The sequence below is a fragment of the Nelusetta ayraudi genome, unplaced genomic scaffold (genome assembly GCF_046127955.1).
Source record: "Nelusetta ayraudi isolate G7.1 ecotype Tasmania unplaced genomic scaffold, CSIRO-AGI_Nayr_v1 ptg000146l, whole genome shotgun sequence".
NCBI classification, from domain to species: domain Eukaryota; kingdom Metazoa; phylum Chordata; class Actinopteri; order Tetraodontiformes; family Monacanthidae; genus Nelusetta; species Nelusetta ayraudi.
Window position 1 is genome coordinate 1,282,898 of NW_027466196.1, and position 24,089 is coordinate 1,306,986.

At 48.7% G+C, this 24,089-nt stretch overlaps 4 protein-coding genes and 1 long non-coding RNA gene across 8 annotated transcripts in view; 2 read left to right on the forward strand and 3 right to left on the reverse strand.

Moving 5' to 3' along the window:
- Positions 1-24,089, forward strand: part of LOC142879788 (uncharacterized) — a 236,548-nt gene that overhangs the window by 116,944 nt on the left and 95,515 nt on the right. The window lies entirely within an intron of this gene.
- On the reverse strand, positions 194-6,907 carry LOC142879750 (keratin, type II cytoskeletal 8). 3 transcript variants are annotated; one of them, XM_076013178.1, is made up of 11 exons: positions 6,241-6,378; positions 5,114-5,283; positions 2,546-2,754; positions 2,372-2,432; positions 2,150-2,245; positions 1,907-2,071; positions 1,361-1,486; positions 1,125-1,268; positions 951-1,027; positions 828-874; positions 194-678 (listed from the first exon to the last, which is right to left on the reverse strand). In XM_076013178.1, exons 3-11 carry the CDS (start codon positions 2,725-2,727, stop codon positions 572-574), a joined length of 1,005 nt encoding a protein of 334 aa, XP_075869293.1. In that variant the 5' UTR covers positions 2,728-2,754; positions 5,114-5,283; positions 6,241-6,378; the 3' UTR covers positions 194-571. The 3 variants fall into 3 exon arrangements, with proteins under 3 accessions (XP_075869293.1, XP_075869292.1, XP_075869294.1); XM_076013177.1 differs by lacking the exon at positions 5,114-5,283 and having other exon boundaries at positions 6,241-6,907; XM_076013179.1 differs by lacking the exons at positions 5,114-5,283; positions 6,241-6,378 and adding an exon at positions 3,655-3,840.
- On the reverse strand, positions 7,204-11,909 carry sec13 (SEC13 homolog, nuclear pore and COPII coat complex component). The gene is made up of 9 exons (XM_076013180.1): positions 11,738-11,909; positions 11,521-11,565; positions 10,547-10,662; positions 9,975-10,126; positions 9,760-9,890; positions 9,357-9,490; positions 9,154-9,274; positions 8,375-8,521; positions 7,204-7,923 (listed from the first exon to the last, which is right to left on the reverse strand). The coding sequence occupies exons 1-9, from the start codon at positions 11,738-11,740 to the stop codon at positions 7,813-7,815; spliced, it is 960 nt and encodes a 319-aa protein (XP_075869295.1). The 5' UTR covers positions 11,741-11,909; the 3' UTR covers positions 7,204-7,812.
- LOC142879834 (uncharacterized) lies at positions 12,812-18,591 on the reverse strand. Its single transcript, XM_076013344.1, has 6 exons — positions 18,249-18,591; positions 17,774-18,055; positions 15,516-15,581; positions 15,025-15,102; positions 14,358-14,425; positions 12,812-13,259 (listed from the first exon to the last, which is right to left on the reverse strand). The coding sequence occupies exons 1-6, from the start codon at positions 18,517-18,519 to the stop codon at positions 12,990-12,992; spliced, it is 1,035 nt and encodes a 344-aa protein (XP_075869459.1). The 5' UTR covers positions 18,520-18,591; the 3' UTR covers positions 12,812-12,989.
- Positions 21,397-23,755, forward strand: cox6c (cytochrome c oxidase subunit 6C). 2 transcript variants are annotated; one of them, XM_076013330.1, is made up of 4 exons: positions 21,397-21,547; positions 22,607-22,725; positions 23,270-23,410; positions 23,616-23,755. In XM_076013330.1, exons 2-3 carry the CDS (start codon positions 22,621-22,623, stop codon positions 23,393-23,395), a joined length of 231 nt encoding a protein of 76 aa, XP_075869445.1. In that variant the 5' UTR covers positions 21,397-21,547; positions 22,607-22,620; the 3' UTR covers positions 23,396-23,410; positions 23,616-23,755. The 2 variants fall into 2 exon arrangements, with proteins under 2 accessions (XP_075869445.1, XP_075869444.1); XM_076013329.1 differs by having other exon boundaries at positions 23,270-23,406.

A 24,089-nucleotide genomic window follows, 5' to 3' on the forward strand; every position in this document is an offset into this window, starting at 1 on the left:
GTATGAGACGGTGGCATTTCTGTGATTACAGTTGCTCTCACAGGAACAACAGGACATTTTAACCAGTGAATGAAAGAAAACTTCTCTCTCTCCTCTTAAAACCAGAAGACAGAGGTTCAATGAGAAGCTGATTGGTCACCTGACGGGTTGATGCAACAGTTGAGACAAATGACAAGGCATGAACAATAAAGAGTCTGTTTCTACGTTTTATTGAGTAACCTGCATGACCCGATAACAACATCCCACGACATCCCAGGCACAACGCTAGCAAGGCACTGATTCCCAACACAACTCTAGAGACTACTGGTACATCACGAGCAGGCGCAGAGGTCACAAGCCTTCTGCCTTCTGGCTCTAACTGGGGGGGGGGGGGGTCTTTAGTCATTGTACTCCCACCACATCATGAATATTAAAGTATTTTTCTACGTTCACTATCATTTCTGAATATACCTCAGTTTGAGTCCTGAGTCTAAGTGTACATTGTTGTTGTCGTTTTAACTGAATCAGAAGCTATTCTGCGAGTCTGCAAAAGATTCAAAGTTGTGAGAATTGAAAGGAACGCAGCAGGTGCTCAGTGAGAGCTGTATCTGGAGTTGTCCCTGGTCTCCGTCGTCTTTATCAGCAGCTTGGGGCCTGGAGAGGAGCCGGCGCTGTGGTAGCCGTTGCTGCTCTTACTGCCTGCAACAAAGAGTCGGCGACAAGTCATTGAAAAAGTCGTCGTATGACTCGTGTAGCTTGTTGTGTAGCTTGTGTTTGTTTGTCTGTTTGCACAGCAGGTCGCAGTCAGTGCTCCACGTCGCCCCCCGCTGGTGGAATCTGTGACTTACTGTAGCCGGAGACGGCCTGGATGTTGAGGACGGACTGCTGTCCCAGTCTGCAGGAGAAGAAACAGACAGTTGAGGGGGTGAAACACGCAGACCTTCTAGAGCCCCTCCTCCAGCTCCTCCCACCTGTCCTCCTCTCCCTCCAGCAGCTTCCTGTAGGTGGCAATCTCAATGTCCAGGGCCAGCTTCACGTTCATCAGGTCCTGTGGGTGGCGGAAGGAGAAAAGCACCACGTTGACTTCATATTTCACCCCACGGCGGTGAAGGCCGTGCTCCTGGGCTCCCCCCGCAGGCTCCCACCTGGTACTCCCGCAGCTGGCGGGCCATGTCCTGCTTGGCCCGCTGCAGGGCGTCCTCCAGGTCCCGGGTCCGAGCCTTGGCCTCCTTCACGGCCATCTCCCCGCGCTCCTCCGCCTCAGCCAGCTGGTTCTCCAGGCTGCCTCGCTGGAGGACACGGCGAGCGCCGAGAGTCGGGTCGTTTGTCCTCCGGGGGTCAAGAAAAGGGGCGGAGCCCGTGGGTTCGGCCGCTCACTCACCTGGGCCTTGACGGCCTCGATCTCGGTCTGCAGTCGGCCAATCAGGCGGTTGACCTCGGCCACCTCGCCCTTCACCACCCGCAGCTCGTCCCCGTACTGGCTGGCCTGCACCGACATCTGGTCGAACTGCAGACAGGAAGTCAGGGAGCTCATTTCACAACACGCCACTCGTTTGCCGTTACTTCCGACCTACTGCTGCCGTGTAAACAACGCTGTTTACACGGCAGCGCTGAAAATTTCCCTAATAAATACAAACATCCACAGTAACAATTAGAATGATAAACAAGCAGTCATGTGGACATTGTAGCTGTCTGAGTAATGATGAGTGGTGGGCGTATCCACCCAAATATCGCCAATATCGAAAGCAATGTAGGTATCGGCATAGATTGGGACTGCTGAGAGCGATGCTTTCCTGACGACACTTTCACCTTCATTTACGATTCTGGCCCTGAATTAGTTTGGTACCGGATTGATACTGGACCTGGCACCGTTGCACACCACAGGCGATGATGTCACACTGTGGTTCCGCCCCCTCCCGGTCCTCACCCTGCTACGGTACCAGGCCTCGGCCTCCTCTCGGCTCCGGCCAGCGACCTCCTCGTACTGGGCCTTCACCTCGGCCACGATCTGCTCCATGTTCAGGCTGCGGGTGTTGTCCATCTGCACCACCACCGACGTGTCCTTGATGCTGGCCTGCAGCTCGCGCAGCTCCTGCGGGTGGGAGGAGTCAAGGGAGGAGATGTGTGTAAAACAAACACACAAACCAACAAAGAAAGAAAAAACACACACCTCCTCGTAGATGTTACGCAGGAAGTTGATCTCATCAGTCAGAGATCCAACTTTGTCCTCCAGGTCAGCCTTCACCAGGTAGGCTGAGTCCACATCCTGGACACACACACACACACACACACACACACACACACACACACACACACACACACACGATTAACATTAGCAATCAGGTATTTACAGACAGTGCACATTAGTGTGTGTGTGTGTGTGTGTCCCAACCTTCTTCAGGATGACAAAATCGTTCTCCAGGTTGTTCCTCTTGTTAATCTCGTCCTCGTACCTGAGACAGAGACAGAGGTGAGAGTGACGATGTGGTCACCATCATCACCATCATCATCACCATCACCATCACCATCATATCATCATCTCCTCCATCATCACCATCGTCATTACTTGTGCTTGTAGTCCTCCACCAGTCCCTGCATGTTCCTCAGCTCCCCGTCCAGCTTGGTCTTGTCGTTGTTCACCAGGTCCATCTGCCGCCTCAGACCGGCCATGTAGGCCTCAAACATGGGCTCCACGTTGGAGCGGCCCACGCCCTGCGACTGCAGCAGCTCCAGCTTGGTCTCCAGCATCTTGTTCTGCTGCTCCAGGAACCGCACCTGAGGTCACATGGTTGGAGGAGGGAGAAGGTCCTCTAAATCAGTAACAGCATTTGTGAACGAATGAGTTGACACCTCAATGAGCAGGAACCGTCCAGCATTTAGCCTTCAGTGGTTTGTGCGAATCTGTTAGCATACTCATGCTGACGCCGCAGAGACAGATCTGAGATTGTTTGCTGGGGTTCGTCAGTCATACTGTGTTTGAAAAGCCAAAGAATAAAAGCGAGCCGTATTTGTTCACTATTTGTACACTTCCACTCTCCTCGTGTCTGTTTAGGCCACTCCCCAGCTTTCAGAACCGTACAGCAGAACAGGTTGGACATTGCTGTTGCAGAGGAGCATCTTTGTTTGAAGGCTGTGTTGTTTGGATCTCCAGATGGAACAGAGTTGGGAGAAGGCACCCTGAGAGTTTCCCAGCCTTGCTTTGATGTCTTTTGACGCTCCGCCGTGCTCACTCATGATGCCCAGGTCGGTGAAATCTTCCATAAACTCAAGAGGTTTGTCATCAACAAGGATGGGGCCTGTAACAGCTTTGGGGCTGCTGCTGCCACAGCCCAGCCTGGCCTGAGCTTCATCCTGGATTTAGGAACAGCCAGGAGAAGCAGAGGACCTTGAAGGAACATAGGGTTCCGGCAGGTCGGGGAGGTAGGTGGGTGCCAGGTTGCTTAGGCACTTAAAAGCAAACAATAACATTTTAAAATCAATCCTAAAATGTACAGGAAGCCAATGGAGGGAGGCCAGTAGAGGGGTTAGTCAAGGTGGGAAGTCATCAAAGCACCTTAGACAACAATGAGCTGGACAAAGCTCTTTCCCACTTTATCGCCATGGAGGTGTGTGATAGTGACCACGCCCCCAGCCAGGGATTGACTCCGCCCGCCGAAGCTTCAAGTCCTCAGTCACCTCTCTGGGACAGATGAGGAGCTCTGGGCGTCACCAGCTCCAGTTTCCCTGTGTCCATTGTGCCTCCTGGGTCCCTGAGGGAGTCGTGTTCCTCGCCGAGTCCTGACCTGACTGATCCGGTTACGGCAGGACTCAGTGGGGCCGTTTCGTGGCTCCTCCCACCCGGGGCCAGGAGGTTTGGACCTCCTCTGGGGGTCTCTGACTATCACCTGTCTCTGCGATCCGGGGGCTCCTGGCTTGGAGGCTACTGGGTGATGCTGATTGGTTTATCTGCTGCAGTGGGTGAAGGAGCTGCTGAATGTCTGAGCAGCACCAGTGGAGGGCTGCGTTTCACTGACAATCATTTCCAGGTGCAGTGTGTAAAATGATTTATGATCTTTACATTGATTACAATCTTAATGTACTGCCCATGAATACATTAATAACAGTGTATACTTGCAGTACAATAACAGTAAGTCCTACCCATAAAATGTCTCTGATTGATGTATTCACTTTTGTTGCTAGCAGTTTAGACATATATTATGTATATATTATATATTACATTATTGTTGTGTGTTGAGTTACTTTGATGAGAGAGCACATTTGCACGGACTACTTTACACGTATCAAAGTGTCATTTTATCTTTGGTAAATTTTGACATAATCAAATTTTTGCAAAATAAGGGGTGTACTCACGTTGTGAGGTTATGTATATATGCATATGTATATATACATGTGTGTATATAATTAGCTGCCATCTTGAACTACACTATTTCTAATACTTCTAAGGATAGATAGATAGAAATAGATAGATAGATGGATAGATAGATAGATAGACAGATATCTACTTCTAAGGAAGCCTGGTGGGGACAATCCAGGCTGTCTGACAGTTTGTTTTGTATTTAGAGTGAATGCTGGCGTTCCCTAATTAAACCAACGAAGAAGAAGAAGGTGGACGGTGGAAAACGAGCGCTGCAATCTAAAATGTAACCACTTGATGTCGCTGTTTCTTCTCGAAATCTCCAACTGCAATAAAATGCAATGATGAGTGACGACAGAAACAAAGACGCGTTGTCTCTGACACACAATCTCACATGTCACTCACTAGCGCCCCCCTACAGGTGACACACTTTCCCCTGCTGGCTTTCACTCTGAAAGCCGAGACTCTGAGGCTGGAAACTCGAGATTCACCACTCATCTTTGTTTTGTTGCTACCGGGTGACCTCTGAAACTCAGTCTCTGCCCAGCAGCATCAGGGATTTTGTTGTTGTTGTTGTTGTTGTTAGCAGCGAAGCAGCTCTGAGCTGCAGGGTGGAACCGTTCCACTGAGTAAACGAAGACGAGAAGCTCTGATGAGACTCATCCTTCCTGAACGGACGAGCGGACCGAGTCCAGATCGTGTTGCTGACGTGAAACCCAATCAGACGTATCAGCTCATGAAACAAAGCAGGAGACCCCACCCCCTCCGCAACCCCCTCACCCTCTGTTACCCCCTTACTGGAAACCTGAGTCCAGACGCATCAAATATGGATCGCTGATTGACGACTGGTTCCCCCTCCGTGGCTCAGTGGGAGGATTCTTCCAACCTGCTCCACTCTTCTTCTTCCTCTTCTTCTTCGTCAGGAACGAGCCGAGGCTTCCTTCCGGCTCCTAAAGAAAGGACGCTGTGTGTTTGGAACAATGAGGAGCCTTGGTTGGTTCGGCAACCGGACCGGAGTCCCCTTGGGGGGGTTTGAAGTGGATCCGCGGATGTGAGAGGACAAACAAAGGCTCCATTGTGACGCCGTGTCACCGACTCCGTGAGAACAAGCAGGTTCTCTCTCTCTCTGGGCGGCCGAGCCAGAGAGAACCAGGTGGTTCTCACCCAGGCGAACCGGGTCTTAGTCTGGACCTAACCCTAGTCTTAGCCTGGACCTAACTCTAGTCTCAGTCTAACCATAACCCTGGTCTTAGTCTGGACCTAACCCTAGTCTTAGCCTGGACCTAACCCTAGTCTTAGCCTGGACCTAACTCTAGTCTCAGTCTAACCATAACCCTAGTCTTAGCCTGGACCTAACTCTAGTCTCAGTCTAACCATAACCCTGGTCTTAGTCTGGACCTAACCTCTAAGTCACCAGTCAGACCTGCATTAAGGTGGACACACACACACACACACACACACACACACACACACACACACACAGGTGTGTAGCTTGCACCTTCAGTGTGCAAATGAAGAGGAGAGCAGAGCAGGCAGCTGCAGGCTTCATAGATTCTATCGCATCGTATTATTCATCCTGCTAGAACAAGATGGGTTTCTAGGATTTTATTCATAAATACACTGCGTTTGTAAACAGTTTTTCTTTTGTAAAATTGACAGAGGTTTCAGCAGTGTGTGTGTGTGTTGTGTCTCTCTCTCTCTCTCTCGCTGTGTGTGTGTGTGTGTCTCTGTGTGTGTGTGTGTGTGTGTCTCTCTCTCTCTCTCTCTCTCTGTGTGTGTGTGTGTCTCTCTCTCTGTGTGTGTGTGTGTGTGTGTGTGTCTCTCTCTCTCTCTCTCTGTGTGTGTGTGTGTGTGTGTGTGTGTGTGTGTGTGTGTCTCTCTCTCTCTCTCTGCGAGTGTGCGTCCACCTTGTCAATGAAGCTGGCGAAGCGGTTGTTGAGGCTCTTGATCTGCTCCTTCTCGTGGCTGCGGCTCAGCGACAGGCTCGGGTCGATCTCCAGGTCCAGCGGCGCCAGCAGGCTCCTGTTGACGGACAGCGAGGCCAGCGGGACCCCCAGCGCCCCCTGGTGGTGGTGGCCGTTGGCGTACAGGGAGCTGCTGCCCAGCGAGACGCCGCTGAAGCCCCCCAGCGGAGGCGGCGCCGACGGGCTCAGGCCGCTCAGCCTGCGGCTGGCGCTGGCGCTGCGGACGGAGCTGCTGCAGCTGATCCTCTTGCTGCGGCTCAGACTCATGATGGACGACACGGGAGGGCGACGGAGCAGCAGCAGGTGAGTCCAGGCGAGGCCAACTGGGCGCAGAGAGGTGAGCGCTGGGAGTCCGCAGGTCCCTTAAAAGCTCCGCAGGGCGGAGCCAATGGAGGAGGGGCGGAGCCATGTCCAGGTCAGGGGGTGTCTCAGGTGTCACATGCACAGGTGATGAAACATGAGGACGAGCTGCGGCCTCCGATCGGATCATCTGAGCTGCTTGAGGACATAGAATAAGAAAAGCCAAATATTTCTTTGACTTTCTGCAACGACTGACTTTAATTCTGCTGTGTTCACACGATGACCTGCACAGTTCTCTTCTCATTTATGATCGTGACCGTCATTGACCATTCTCATGCCGTCACAGAGCTAAAAAAACAAAACACTCCTCTCCTCTCCTCTCACTCACGCTCATAGTTCTGCTGGGCTCCAGAGGGACGAGGAGGTCAAGCAGAAGCTTTCTTTGCTTCCAGTCTCCAGCCAGGCTCTCCATCAAACATCACCAGCGGGTCGGTCCGGTCCGGTCCGAGACCGAGAGCCTACACGAGTGATCTAGAGACCCGGACCCAGCTCAGAACGCTGCAACACCAATGGCAACAGTGACACAACAGGGAGCCACACCAGCCGTTCTTTTTAAATCATATTTTAATTACATCAACTGTGAAAAAACAGCAACGCAGCCGCGTCGTCAGACGGCTGAGAGGAAACAAAGCGCCGCCGGTTGGGTTTCTGTGTTGTTTGACTCAGTTAGAGCCAGAAGAGATGATAGTAAAGAGCAACATCAGACCTCATGAACACCTGAGCACAGAACAGGGGCTGCTTGTTTGGCTTTTAATAATATTAGTCATCATCATCATCATCATCATCATCAGTTGAGGAGCAGAGCAGTCAATTTGGAGTTTGGTTCTCTGCTGCTGCAGGAGGTGGAATGTCTTCAGGAACAGAGCATCATGGGCGGAGTCGGAGATCCAAACTGGGTTGAGTTAGAACCTGCGCTTCAGTCGACTGTCTGCTCAGCAGCCGAGGGAAACAAACAAACAAAAACCCAATGAGCTGAAGGTTCTGGAGCTTTGAGGGGAACTGAGTCCAGGAGACCAAGAGGCCCAACATCTTCATCATCACCACCATCATCATCATCATCTGCTGCTCGCTTGGTTTGGTACTTTTTTTTAAGAAAGGCTTCGTTCATCTCCGAGGACTGCGGACCGTGTGTGTGTGTGTGTGTGTGTGTGTGTGTCACTGCTCGTTCTGCTGTGTGTCTGTGATGCTGGAGACGGCTGCCTGACCCTTGCTGACGTCGCTGATACACGCCCACTGACCGTCCACAGACTCCTTCCACAGCGTCACCTGGAGGCGGGAAAGTGAAAAAAAATGATTTTCATTATTTTTGCACCGCCGTCCTTCAACTGCAGTTCCTCTGCGATGACTGACGTCGCATCTTTGATCACGCTGCAAAATACTGAGCAGACGCAGCGTCGACATGACCGGGGAGTGAACAGTACCTGCAGCCGCCACAGGGGGGCACTTCTCTAGGCTGGTGTGTTGCTGGTGTTTGGAACTCCCCTGGCAGCTTTCAACCCCAGTTTGCAATTTGCAAAAAAGAAAATTGCCGTCTCTATAAACACCCTAAAACTGGCAGGCTCAGTCCCTTCAACGCTGCTTGCAGCTTTAATTTAGTCCCTCCAGTTCTATTGATGCATTTACTTCCTTATTTACGCCACTTCTCTTTCATCGTGCTCTCCTGCAGCGACACGAGATCATTTCCGCTTGATGGTCTACTCGGATTGTGACCGCTGACCTTGTTGTCGCCCCCCGACACGGCCAGGATGTTGCCGGTGATGGACCAGCTGACGTGCCAAACCACGTCGTTGAACTTGTGCAGCAGTTTGGCCGTCCACGTGTTGCCCGCCGGCTCGTCGCACGTCCAGATGAACACGCGTCCGTCCTGCCGAGCCCATTGGACCAGAGGAGAAGACACCAGAGGTCAGCACCCGACCCGACCCGACCCGACCCGACCGCATATCAACCCAGACCCCACAATCTGATTGATGTATTAATTAATCCATTGATACATGAAAATCCCATTTCCCCATCTCAGTCCCAGAGTGAAGAAAAATACATTAAATAAATCATTAAAAGAAATGAAATTAAAAAAACATCCTGTCCCATCCCAGTTCCAATTACATAGATAGATAGACAGATAGATAGATAGATAGATAGATAGATAGATAGATAGATAGATAGATAGATAGATAAATAAATAAATAAATATCACATTATCCCATCCCAGTGTAAAGAAAATTAATTAATTAACAATTAATTAAATAGAATCCTGTGCCATCCCAGTCCGGGCCAGAGTAAAGTAGAATAAAATAAAATGAAATGAAATAATAAAAAAACATTTAAAAATGAAATGAAATGAAATCAACATCTTGGTGGAGGAAAACCTAATCTTGTCATTTCTTGTGTTTTCCAACGAGCTCTCGTGGCTCAACGTTCCCATGACGTTTCTCAATTAGAGTTCAAAATAAACCTGGACTGCCGACCCCTGACCCCTGCTGCAGCGGTTTGTCTGACCTGGGAGCAGCTGGCGATGGTGCTGGTGGGCAGGCCGATGGAGGGCGCCCAGCCCACGTCCCTCACCCAGTCACTGTGGGCCTCCAGCTTCTGGTCCTCCTTCCACTGGCCGTCCTCCTCCCTGGTGGGGTCGGGAATCATCATCACATCTCAGTCTGACTAGATACAGCAGCAGCAGCAGCAGCAGCTGCAGCTCCACTCACTTCCACAGCTTGACCAGGTTGTCGCAGCCTCCTGAGACGAAGCGCTTGACGTAGTTTGGCTTGTGGCCGGACGGCTGCTCGATGAGGCTGCCGGGGACGACGGCTGGAGCCCAGCTGACCGCGTTACAGCCAATCTGCAGCACAGACACAGATATACATGTACATAAACACATACAAACATACATATAAATATATATGCATATACATGAAAACGTATGTATGTGTGTATGTATACATAATAATACATTTTATTTGTATTGCGCTTTTCATAAAAGACAACGCAATAAAAAATAATAAATACAGTACATTCCACGCACACACACACACACACACACACACACACACACACACACACACACACACACACACACACACACACACACACACACACACACACACACACCGTGTGGGCGCTGATCTTCTTGACGCTCCACTGCTGGTCGCCACTCAGCGTCAAGATGGAGATGTTGCCATCAGAGCTGCCGCACGCCAGAATCAGACCAAAGTCGTAGGGACCCCAGCACACCGAGTTGACTGTGAAGACACACACACACAGTAGGTCAAACCTTTGAGTTCTCCACCAGCACCACAGGGAGCAGCAGCAGCAGGCGTCCTGACCTGACGACTCGTGTCCTGTGTACTCGTACATCTTGTCCCAGGAGCCGTTCTCCTCCTTCCACACGATCACCTTGCGGTCGTAGGAGCAGGAGGCCAGCACGTTGCCGAACATGGGGTGAGCCCAGGCCACCTGCCACACAGGGCCCTCGTGACTACACACACACACACACACACACACACACACACACACACACACACACACACACACACACACACACACACACACACACACACACACACACACACACACACACACACACACACACACACACAACTTTGGGTCAGCGTGAGTGACGCATTGCATGATGGGATATATTGCCACTGGGCTAGTGACGTTGACGTTCATGACATTGAACATACAAATGTATGCTCATACAAAAGTGTTTTATTGCACTCACAATTCCATTAAGGTGCAATAAAACACTTATTTGTATGTTCAATGTCATGAACGTCAACGTCAGAACTGTCCATACTGGCGTAAGTATTTGATTTTCCTTCCTTTTTCACGCCATAGTTTATTTATTTATTTCATTTTTTTTCTCCTCTACTGCCCTGCGAGGACCTGCTCTCACCCTCGCAGGTCGGCCACCAGGATCTGGCCCCCGTTCCTCACGTCAAAGATCTTGACGGTCCGGTCCGACGAGCAGGTGGCCAGTCGAGTGCCGTAGTAGTCCATCTGGGCGTCGTGCTGCCAAGCACGCACACACACACACACACACACACACACACACACACACACACACACACACACACACACACACACACACACACACACACACAAATCAGACCAATTACCTTCTACCGAGCAGCCGCTACTTCCTGTACAATGAGAGGATGTCAGAGTGTGATCTGTCCGACTGTCAAACTCTTACCATCATCTTCTATATGGACACCAGCATCATCATTTCAAGTACAATTAGACATTAACATTTATTTTTTATGAGTACGTGTGTGTGTGTGTGTATATATATAAAAAGTTCATTGATTGTGATGGTATAAAACTTGGATTAGAAGAAGAAGTCCAGTTTGAGACGTCGTCCAATAGGAAGACAGTCGCACAAAACATCTCCAACTCCAGACTTCCAACCACTAGATTACGTTTGTCAAACTGGTCTCAAACCAGTGTAATGTGGACAAAGTCGGAACTGAACCCTCTCAACTGCTCAGACTAAACTCTTTTGTTGTATTACTATTTCTTCCCTGAGAGGCGTGATTTTAAGAAGAAGAAGAAAAAAACAAAAAACAAGTTCATCTTGACAAGTCAGAGAGGTGTTAAAGACCCTCTGACAGGGGACTTTCAACCGTCACCTGGACCACTGGCCTGCTGCTGCAGTTGTGCTTGTGAAGGGTTTGCATGAACAAAACGAAAACGAGGACGACGACGACAAACAACTATAAAGTACAGAAATGACTCAGGCTGTCATCTCGACACGATCCTCTTGGACGCTGCGAGGGAGACACGACACGTATTTACTTTGCAAGGATTGCTACCGTTAGCTGGCTAACTCGCCGAGCCTGAGCTGAATGGGAAGGATTACAAACTTACGATCATGTCTTCGTGAGACGTGTCCACCGTGTTGATGACGGAAACCTGAAAACACACAAAAGACAATTCCAAGATGTGAAGGCGTCTTCGGCGGATAAAACGGTACAGCTCACCTGAGGTTAGCCGCTGTGCTAGTCAGACAGCTAACACTCAACGTTTGAGTAACGGACAGGAAACATTATTGGACTTTTAAAACCGCACAAACGCCTTCACTTACCATCACTGCGACGGATAAACAAAACCCTTGGGAAAAAAAGAAGTTTTCCCTCGTTATATTGCAATAAAACAATGAACCGGATCTGCGCTAGTTCCGACGTGGCAACAAGTTGCGAAGCCGCTTCCTGCCCCGCTGTCCCGGTCGGAGTCCCACCACAGTTTGTTCCGACGGAAACGTCAGAGTGGCAACAAAGGTTCCGTACACGAAACGTTCACGCCTACACTCCAGGAAAACAGCCGGACTGACAACCTTGTAAAGAAAAATCCCAAAATGTGTGTGCTTTTGAGCTTCTGCAACTGTGTGTGTGTGTGTGTGTGTGTGTGTGTGTGTGTGTGTGTGTGTGTGTGTGTGTGTGTGTGTGTGTGGGGGGGGGCTATCTAAATAAGCCTTTTTTTTTTATCATTTTAACATCAGCATTTTTAACTAACGCGTATTAGATTTATTTATGCATCCCGGCTATTTATAAAAATGAACAGGGAGAACATTAATATGTGTGTTAAAACACACACACACACACACACACACACACACACACACTCAGACACACACGCGCGCGCGCTTGACTCGCTCACTGCTCAGTTTGCAGCCCGTAATAGCTGCAGAGAGCCAGTCTGAGTTGTTCGCTCTTCAGAACAAAGGTCAAAGGTCACCAACCTTTCTGAATATGAAGAACAACCAGTTTGCTCTGCTCTCCTGAAATAACCATTTTTTTTCCAGTTAGCCTTTAGTTATATATTATTATTATTACTATTATTAACGACACTGATCTCTGTGAAGACACTAATGCTCCAGATGCCAATCAACCTCAACCACCAGTATAAAAGGAGCACACTTCAGTCCGCTGCTCATCTGCTTTCGTCGGTTGTGATTATGCTGGTTGATTGTTGAGTTTGTTTGATTCACTACTTTCCAATATGATGTGTTTATGTTGACAATGGTAAAAAAAAAAAAAACAGTCTTTTCAGTTGTTTTATGGAACTTGATGTCATTTGTTTCACACCCTTATTTAGGTTTTCAACCTGTTCAAACCTGCTGCCAAAAAAAACTTATTAAAAAAAAAAAGAATCATGAAAATAGAAGCAGTGAAACTTTATTCTGAGTTGTTCCGAGCATCATTTCTGAGGTTCTGAGGCCTCTTCAAGTTCGGCCGAGTGTGTCACCAACATGAAATCACAGAGAACCTGGCACACAGTAGCGGAGATATATTTCTGTATATAACGGTGTCTCTTCACTGAAGTATAGCTGGATGTGCTCAGTGCGGGCCGACAGTGTGATAGAAGTTGCTGTCAGGGTCTTCAGCAGCAGCAGCAGCAGGAGGTGCTGCTGGGTGGCCCACGGTGGAGTAGGCGGGCGCCTGCTTCGGCTCCCACGCGCTGGAATACGAGTCGCCGCCGTTTTCCTCCACGTGATCGCCATGCCAGTCGGCAGCACCGGCGGTGGTGTAAATCATTTTCGACGCAGTTCCCGGGGCGGCCTGGTGGTGGTGGTGGTGTTGCATGTCTACTTCAGCGTAAGCGGCCTCCTTCAGGGACACAGCAGCGGGGAGGAGAAAGGAAGGTGATTGGCGCTGCTGCTGCAGCGGTGCGGTGGTGCCACGGTTCGGTATGCATGCGTCACGGTTTTTGGGTCACGGTAACGGTATTGGTTTCGATATGCTAATGTGAAAAACTAGCATGACTAGCAAAGGCAATATTGTATTGTTTAAAAGTACATCAATGATAAAAACAAGACGGTGCCCTATCAAATCAAATGAAACAAGCATAAAACCACATCAATTAAATATAAAGTCGATGACTATGCCAAAGTCATCAACTTTATATTTAGTTTAATTTATTTATTAAACATTGTTTTAACCCACTCACAGCCGAGTCCAGACAGTCTCACTTTATTGGGCTGGGCCGGCTCAAATAATGGAATTTTTTTGTTTGTTTGTTGAAGAAAAGGAGGTTTGTGTTTGTGCAATAATCATGGTCTTGACATGCAGGAGTTGTGTGTCAAACTGGAAGCTCAGCTGACGCTTCTCTCTGGTTCAGAAAGCAGCTGATGGACCCGGAGCTTCTTTTATTTTATTCTACCCCTTTTTTTGTCTTTCGGGTTGAAAAAAAAAAGCAATTATTACTGTGGTTTCTATGAATATCAATAAAAATAAATGAATAAATAATAATAATAATGATAATGATTAGGGGTAACCTGTTTAAAAAATACATGCCTATACCAAGACACAATGATACCAGTTGTATATACAGTATGTATGCATATGACGATTTTGTTCCATTCAGTTTTTACTGCAGTTAAATCATCAAGTTCTGGGACGACATGCTGAGAAATGCTTCTAACACAACAACTGTTGGAAAGTTCACAAATCAAAGTAACTCTACCTTGTGTGATGCTCTTATTAAGTACTGTTGAGTACTGCTGAGGACTGAAGTGCAAGTACTCGCACTGTACTCACTCTGTCAAACAGTGGTATCACTGCATTAAAAACCCTAAAACTCATTTTCAGAAGGTGTGGATGATGCTGAGGTGGGCGGACTGACTGGAGGCTGTGTGTGTGTGTGTGTGTGTGTGTGTGTGTGTGTGTGTGTGTGTGTGTGTGTGTGCATGCGCTCTCCTCTCCTACCTCTTGGCTGCGCTGCCACAGCTGCTGTTCTTCTCTTGCTCTCCATTTGCTTCTTTGGCAGCAGACGTCTGGCAGTGGAGAAGATTGAGACAAAGAAGAACAAACACAGAGCACAAGTCAGCCAGCCAGTCAGCCAGTCAACCAGCCAGCCAGCCAGCCAGCCAGCCAGCCAGTCAGCCAGCCAGTCAGTCGGTTAGCCAGCCAGCCAGCCAGCCAGTCAGTCAGCCAGCCAGTCAACCAGCCAGCCAGCCAGTCAGTCAGTCAGCCAGCCAGCCAGCCAGCCAGCCAGTCAGCCAGTCAGTCGGTTAGCCAGCCAGCCAGCCAGCCAGCCAGTCAGTCAGCCAGCCAGTCAGCCAGCCAGTCAACCAGCCAGTCAGTCGGTTAGCCAGCCAGCCAGCCAGTCAGTCAGTCAGCCAGCCAGTCAGCCAGTCAGTCAGTCAACCAGCCAGCCAGCCAGCCAGCCAGCCAGTCAGCCAGCCAGTCAACCAGCCAGCCAGTCAGCCAGTCAGTCAGTCAATCAGCCAGCCAGCCAGTCAACCAGCCAGCCAGCCAGCCAGCCAGCCAGTCAGTCAGTCAGTCAGCCAGTCAGTCAGCCAGCCAGTCAGTCAGTTGTCCAGCTCCAGTGTCTGTCTGGCTCATGTGATGTGTATATAAATAAAGTTCTTACAGACAGAAATGATGGTGAGCAGTGAGAGGAGCAGAGCTGCCACCACCACCGCCACCGCCACCACCAACCTGAATCCACCTGAAAACACAGCACAAAGCAACAAATCACACACACACACACACAATTCTCAATTACACTTCACAAAACACTTTATGAAGATGCAATTAAACACTTAAATCTATATATTTTTAATGTAATTAAAAACATTTAATTGTATGTAATGTAATGTAAAAAATTCCTTTTTTCTTTTTCATAGAACTTTTTCTTCATCTATTGCACAACATGTTGCTGTAATAATGTACATTTCCCCAGTGTGGGATAAATAAAGGCATTCTAATTATACCCCCCCCCACCCCCGACACACACACACACACACACACACACACACACACACACACACACAAGCCCCCAGAGGAGAGATGAGATCAAAAAAATAAAATCTAAGATCAGTGACATGAGGTCATCACAGCAGAAACCACAGAGCTTCTTACTGGCACTGGGGCAGGATGAGGAAGCGGTTGGTATCATCACGGGCAGCGGCGGAGTGGCCGGAGACTCTGAAACACAACACACACACACACACACACAGACACACACACACACACACACACACACACACACACACACACAGTTGAAGAAGGTCAAAAACATCAATGCAATGAGAAGAAGAAGAAGATGAAGAGAAAACAGGACACGCTGCTTAAAAAAGGACTATTGCATAACATATTACATAATGTTGTGCAAATACCGATGTAGTTAGAAAACAACAAACAAACTCCGCCCCACCACAAAAAAAGGTTCTTCCTCTTCTGGCGCCTCAGTTGTGACGATCAAACCTTTGAGTTTTAGCAAAAACAGGATGAAACGGAAAAAAGATCTGCCGGTGAAGTAAAATGGGACTTCATAGGGGGACAATCCCGATCTGACCCCGATCTGATTCTGATCTGATCCAGATCCGATCCCGATCCCTTCATTTGGATGCGTGCAGATACCGGTACTGTTCCAACACCAGAACTCTGCTTGATTTAATATCATTGTTACCAATATTGTTGGTTCTGTACAAGGCTGGGATAAACTCCTCTCGATGTGCACGTATAAAATGCACCTGTTTACATTAAGGCTCGTTTGGTCTTTCCGCCCCCTGTCAGTAGAAACTCTGGATTTTAACGTGGCACACGTCAGTGCTTACTTTGTACGTCGTGACGGAGCTTCCGCCTCTCGAATTAACGTTGGCTTCGCTTTATGGTGTTTCCATTTGTAAAGTATCCCCAAACAGCAAAACACGTTGTGTTGAAGAGTTGGCTGGTCGTAGCCACAGCACCGCTAAAATGCTAGCGTGCTAGCTGACTCCTAACTGAAGAGTGGATTTCCTGAGTAGAGGCTTAACTCTGTGTCTCACTGGGACTCCGCCTCCGTTCAGGAAATACATTCCACCACCGTTTGCGGCTAGCTAGCTTGACTAGCCTAGTCCAGGTTGCAGACTCTAGAAGGCGGGAAACACTTGCGGTATTTGTTCCAGCAGACGATGACGTGGAAGCATACACAGGTCGCGGATTGTGGAATTGGAAAATTTTGCAGGCGGAAATCTGAAATTTTCCAATCCGTGAATCACGCATCACGTTTTAACGTGTAACAGAAAAGTTTGGCTAAATAACATGACAATTTCACGTCGTAATGTGAAAATGATCACGTGAAAATGTGAAATTTTCACATTGTACATTTTAACATGAAACTGAACTCTCTCTCTCTCTCTCTCTCTCTCTCTCTCTCTCTCTTTCTCTCTCTCTCTCTCTTTTTAGTGTGGTAGCAATTTATTAAATTTTTCTTACTCTCTATGCACCATCTTATGAACTGATTTGTTGATGAATAATTGTACAACTGAGATACTCAATTTCCATCCATCCATTCATCTTCTATACCCGCTTATTCCTATTCAGGGTCCTGGGGCTCTGCTGGAGCCTCTCCCAGCTGTCTCAGGGTGAAGGCAGGGTGGCACCCTGGACAAGTGGCCAGTTCATCGCAGGGCCACATAGAGACAAACAACCATTCACACTCACATGCACACCTACGGACAATTTAAGGAAGCCGGAGAACATGGAGAGAACCCAGCAGACACAGGGAGAACCCGGAGAGAACCCAGCAGACACAGGGAGAACATGGAGAGAACCCAGCAGACACAGGGAGAACCCGGAGAGAACCCAGCGGACACGGGGAGAACATGGAGAGAACCCAGCAGATAGAGGAAGAACCCGGAGAGAACCCACGCAGACACAAGGAGAACATGGAGAGACCCAGCAGACACAGGGAGAACCCGGAGAGAACCCAGCAGACACAGGGAGAACATGGAGAGAACCCAGCAGACACAGGGAGAACCCAGAGAGAACCCAGCAGACACGGGGAGAACATGGAGAGAACCCAGCAGATACAGGGAGAACATGCAGACTCCACACAGAAAGGTCCCAGGCCCGGAATCCAACCCACAACCTTCTTGCTGTGAGGCGGCAGCACCAACCACTGCGCCATCGCCCAGATACTGAATTTCCTTCAGGATAAATAAAGTAGTTAGCTAGCTAGCTAGCTAACTAGCAGATTCCAATCTTCCTGACAAAACATAAAGTTCTAGCTAGCTAGAACTAGCCAGCTAACTTTCTCTATCCATCTACAACATATCTACCTGCATTTCTCTGCCTACATGTCTATCATCTATGTAGGACATTGTTCCAAGGCCTATTTTTTGGCCGAGCCTCACCTTTGACGGACAGCTCGATCTTCTTGGAGGCGCCTCGGTAGCTGTCTCCCCTGAAGGCGCACCAGTAGACTCCCTGGTCCGCTGGAGACACCTGGGCCATGGTAAAGCTGAGGTTGGCCATGTACCGCCATCCAGTGGACTCCTCGCACTCTCCGCTGTTGTTGTTGACTTTGCACAGGTAGACGGTGTCGCTCGGCATGTTACCTGGGTTACATGTGACGTTGGTCGCCACGCCGCTGTACGCAGTTTGAGCAAACGTGGCTCCTTGGCAGGGGTTTAACTCTGCAAAGGTCATGGAGAACAAGCACGTCGAGCTGAGTTTGGCTCCAGTACAGGTACAGAATGTGAACACCGTCGCCACCTCTGATCAGAAAATTGTTGATCAGCAAAGCGTCAACATGGAACCTCCCAAGTCAGGAGATGCACCTCCACGAGAGGAGGAGGAGCAGCAGTAGCAGCAGCAGCAATCTCTTACCTTCTAATATCACCTCCACCACTTTCTTGTCCCCTTCCTCTGAGCAATCTTTCTTGAAGGAAAACGTGTACTTTTTAAAGTCCTCGGTCTGGAGCTTCCTGATGAGGAGCGTCACGCTTCGATTCTTCCTGTCGCGAGACAGGCGCAGTCTGTTGTCGCTATCTTTCCACTCCTCGTCGTCCATCAAAATCAGGGTTTCACCATTGGGCCTTTTCACATTCACTTTTTGGATGTCATTCTTGGTGTATTTGTAGTTGAACTCCAGCCACATGTCATTGCAGCCCCTCACCACAGTTAAAGGATATTTGGAATCTGTGGGAATCCAGAGCGTTTCTTATCAGGTTCCTGATGACCTTCCTCGAGTAAGACATCACAGCAACAACAACAGCAACAAGCAGAAGCTGCTTCCTGGAAGAAGCTGGAGAACCCACCACAGCTCACATGGTCAAACTGGTTCCAGATTGGAACGCGTGACAAACTTTATGTTTTGTAGGTGAAGTGTTTGAAAGTGGTGATTTGTGTGGCGAGCCGCTCAGACAGCAAAGACGAGGAAGGACAGGCCAGAGCGGCAGGATGTATAAAGAACACATAACGTGTGGAGAAGGAGGCAAAAAAGCGTCAACGGTTGTGACGCCGTGGTCAACCCACTCTTACCTGCCGCCACCAGGGGGAGCAACAGGAGGAGGAGGAGGAGGAGGGCTGAGATCTTCATCTTCATCCTGGCTGTGGGTCCGAGTGCTCTGCTGGCCGCTGCTGCCACTCTGCTCTGAGCTGCTCTTCCCCTTTCTCCACTCGACATGACAACCGCCTGCCGCCTCTTCCTGCCCCCCCCCCTCCCCTCCCCCCCTTCTGGTCTGCCCCACCTCCATCTCTTCACTTCACACTTCACTTTTTCTATCCTGTTCATCAAAGTTCACACAGGTTCCTCCAACTTTACACATCACAACATCTTTTGAATCCTTTTATTTTCACCATATTGACATTGTTTTTGAATCCATGCGAACGCGAGTATGATGGCAAAAGAATAACAACACAAAAAAAAGTAGAACTGCGTGCGACTCAGGTGGTCCTTGGGGTGGGAGGGGAGGGCGCCACCTGGTGTTGGTGACCCCCGAGGCGTACCATCTCTTTTTGTGTACATGTATTTCTGCCTTGACGATTGGCCTGGATGTTGTGAGACACCGTCAAAGTCAGATTGTGGATTCTGACCCCTGACCCCTGACCCCATACATGGGTGAACATTTGCTGCTGTCTAATTCACAGGAATGGTGGCAGGCCGAAACATTTGAGGAATACAAACACGTCGACGATCGGAAGACGATGACGACGACCAGAATGACAAAAAGCAGTCGTGGGAGATTTTTATCTGACGACTGCCGTCTGGAACCTGTGAGTCATGATCTCACTCTGCAAAGATCAACTCTGGCTCCGCCCACTGCTGTTCTCACACTACAGGCCGGTTATCTCATCATCAAGGCCGGCTGAGTTTTGTGAGGCTGCGGGCAGGTAGGCCGATAACATCATCTTCTTCTTCTTCTACCGCTTCATCCGGGGTCGGGTCGCGGGGGCAGCAGCCTTAGCAGAGATGCCCAGACCTCCCTGGCCCCAGTCACCTCCTCCAGCTCATCCGGTGGGACCCCAAGGCGTTCCCAGGCCAGCCGGGAGACATAGTCCGAGCTCCTCCCAGGTGGCCGAGCTCCTCCCCCTATCCCTCAGGGTGACCAGCCCAGCCACCCTGCGGAGGAAACTCATTTCGGCCGCTTGTATTCGCGATCTCGTTCTTTCGGTCACTACCCAAAGCTCGTGACCGTAGGTGAGGGTGGGAACGTAGATCGACCGGTAAATCGAGAGCTTCGCCCTTTGGGCTCAGCTCCTTCTTCACTACGACGGACCGGTACAGCGACCGCATCACTGCAGCCGCCGCACCAATCCGCCTGTCGATCTCACGCTCCATCCTCCCCTCACTCGTGAACAAGACCCCGAGATACTTGAACTCCTCCACCTGAGGCAGGATCTCCCCACCGACCCGGAGAGGACAAACCACCCTTTTCCGGTCGAGAACCATGGCCTCGGACTTGGAGGTGCTGATTCTCATCCCAGCCGCTTCACACTCGGCTGCAAACCGCCCCAGCGCACGTTGGAGGTCCTGGCTCGATTAAGCCAACATGACCACATCATCTGCAAACAGCAGAGACGCAATCATGTGGTTCCCGAACCAGACTCCCTCCGGCCCCTGGCTGTGCCTAGAAATTCTGTCCATGAAAACAATGAACAGAACCAGTGACAAAGGGCAGCCTTGCCGGAGTCCAACACGCACTGGGAACAAGTCTGACTTACTGCCGGCAATGCGAACCAGACTCCTGCTCCGATCATACAGGGACCGCACGGCCCTTAACAGAGGGCCCGGACCCCATACTCCTGGAACACCCCCCACAAGATGCGTCGAGGGACACGGTCGAACGCCTTCTCCAGATCCACAACGCACATGTAGACCGGTTGGGCGAACTCCCATGAACCCTCGAGCACCCGGCGGAGAGTATGGAGCTGATCCAGTGTTCCACGACCCGGACGGAACCCGCACTGTTCCTCCTGGATCTGAGGTTCGACTATCGGCCGTATCCTCCTCTCCAGCACCCTGGAATAGACTTTACCCGGGAGGCTGAGGAGTGTGATCCCCCTATGACATCATCATTTAAAAAAATAACGATGACGTTTTATTTCTTTTCTAAACCTTTTCCACGGCGGCCGCCATGGAAAAGGTTTCAATGATGGATGGTTGGCAAATTCAAAAAAAACAACTCACTCCCTAATTGTTGTTAGTTGTGTTAAAGCAATTTGCAAACCTCTTGTTTTATTTTATTTATTTATTTTCTTTTGAGTCGACGTAGCGGGGCAGGAAACCTTAATGACAACACACACACACACACACACACACACACACACACACACACACACACACACACACACACACAGCTCCTGCTTTAAACACGGCAGGCTGAGTTACTCATGATTTTTGTGAAATTATCGATCAGTGTATTATTTTAACAAAGTCATAAAATTAAAAACTAAATATATAATTTTTCCCTTAGTATGTTACACGTATATGTAGTTTGAGCAAAGTCCCAAATGTATATTTTTAATATCCTCCCGGAAACAACGATTTTCTTCTGACCCGCCTTCGTTTTTCTCGACAAATTAAATTTGTCCCATCGTGGCTCCCTTAGCCTCCCTTCCGGTTGACCGACGCAGCCTCAGAACTGTGTTAGTGGCTTTTGCTGTGAAGGTCGTGTGTGAAGCTCGTAAGTTCTCCGTCAAATCAAACCCTTTACCTCCCTTAAACTGAGTCGGTATCAAACAATGCTGCTCGTGTTTGTTAAGAATGGAATGTCAATGATAACATTTGTCAATATTTTGTTTTTGTTTTTCTCCACCGCCCCATCGAGCCACCGGGAGTAATACCATTAGCTTTAGCTGCCAGCTAACGTCAACTCGGCGCGGTTCTTCCGGTTCTCACATTAGCTGCGTGTTAACTAAAACATTCCTCCTGAGCATTAGGGGGATTAATCAATGTGTGTTGTGCAGCGAGCCTTAAGCCCAGAGGGGTTTGTTGGTTTTTTGTTTTTGTTTTTGTTTTTATTTACCCACCACATATATTCTTTCTTGTATGTAGCATGCTAATATGACCCCTGGGCTAACACCATATACAAATTAAAAGTAGAGTTGATATCCAGCCGCCGCTGCCTGCCGTTTATTTGTCACCGTTCGTTACTTCATCCTACTTAAAAGTTTTATTTTTATTTATTTATTTATTTATTTAAAATTATTATCAATGTGTGGTTGTGTTCGTATTTAGTCTGCCCGTTGTCTAGGAAGTGAAGCCGCTCGGGTAAAGAGGTCACCTGGGAGCAGCAGCGGCTGATGGCGGCCCGCTGTCACTGACACTCAGTGGGCGATGCACCTGCAGTCCATTCAAACAACACGAGTTAGTGCGCAGGCACGCACGGGAGGCTTCGTAGATTTGAAATGCATCCAATGGGGTTTGGCAGTGACTCAAAGAAACTGAATGGCACTTGTTATAAATCCTCGATCCTAAAGCAGTGCAGCTTGGGATGAAAGAAGGTGCCTCATTTTTCTTTATCCAGTGAATGCAGTGCACTTCCTTAGCCTGCCGCCGCAATGCTGTAAAGAACATTGTCTCAGATAATCACAGTAGTTTATACAAAAAAAATTGAAAGCAGTAAAAAAAAAAAAAAAAAAAGTTCCTGTTGTATTTATTTATCATTAGAAATAAAGAAAAACGTATTATAATAACGAGTTATTAGCCGTGACGTTTTGTCCTTTGTCCTATCGTCCTCCAGTGTTGTGACCCACCATGTCTCTGCCAAAGCCTGTGATGAGGGGGTTGCTGGGAAAGCGGCTGAGGTTCCACCTGCCCATCGCCTTCTCCCTGTCACTCCTGGCTGCAGTTGCTTTCAAGGTAGGAAGAGGGGGGGGGGAGACAAAAGCTGTGTGTGCGTTCGTTCTGTAATATTGCCTGAATCTTGTGAATAAGGTGAATGATGTTCATTGTGTCGTCTGTTAGTATAATTAAGCTTTCTGTAGTCTTTTGTTGAGACAAGTTAGGACAGTTAAGAAAGCAGGTCACACCTCCACGCTGTAAATTTCCAGTAAATAACAGTGCATTACTGTCACGGTCATTTTACTGGAAATATTTCTCAGTACATCATAGTAAAACTACAAATATATAGTGTAATTGGACAGCTGTCATACCAAGGAATGACTGTGATATTACAATATGTAGTTGTGGAATTACAATGCAAATCAATTACAGTAATTGCCAGTATACTTGTACTTTCACTTTGAGAGCAAGGCAACTTGGTAGCCTGTAACAAACAAAAAATCAAACTGAAATATTGTTATGGTATAATGATAAAGTGAAGTTGGTATTTCACAATAAAATTAGCGATATTTCGTATTCTCTGTGCGTGCGAGCTGAAGCCGCCTCTTGTCCTTCTCCTCAGTACGGGGTGACGGAGCCCAGGAAACAGGCCTACGCTGACTTCTACAAGCAGTACGACGCCGTGAAAGAATTCAACGCCATGAGGGAAGCGGGAATCTTTGAGAGCGTCCGGCCATCCGGGGAGTAGAGCCGCCCTCTGTGAGTGAGTGACGCTGACCTCAACCCGTCTGCTTTTCTCTTTGGAATGTTTTATTGTAAGGTTTTTCATTATGCAAAACCAATGTGTTCCCTGCAATAAAATAAAGATAAGATAAAGTAATGACTGGTGAGGGGCGCATATGTCATTAAGACATCTTCAACACTGTGCCTGGAAACCTTGTGTCTCACAGTCTTTTTCTTCCCGCTAGCTCCACCTCCTCCCTGTTGGTCATTCCTGGTCTGAGGATGGATTTTTTTTCTCCCTTCTCTGGATGTTTATCTACTGGTTTGGATGGAAACATCTACGCTGTTTGGTTCCTCTAAATAAAAATATTCTATTAATGTGAAATTCCTGCCGCCTTTGTCTATTTTTGTTACCCACCCCCCACCACCACCACCATTCTTCCAGATACTGATGGTGATACTGACAATGACGATTACAATTTGATTGTTACTGACAGCATCATAGAATGTGCAATGGAGTTTTATGACGGATTGGACCGAATGATGTGGGGAGGGAAAGAAGAAGGCATTCGGAGGCAGGAGCTCCTGTTAGTAGTAGTAGTGGTATTTGCTGTTGAAAGAATTATTCCTGTAAGGTTTCTTTTTTTTTTTTGCAAGCGTATCTGGCGCCCCCCTCGGGCTCAACCTCTAAAAAAGAAAAACGAGTGTGGCTGTGTGGG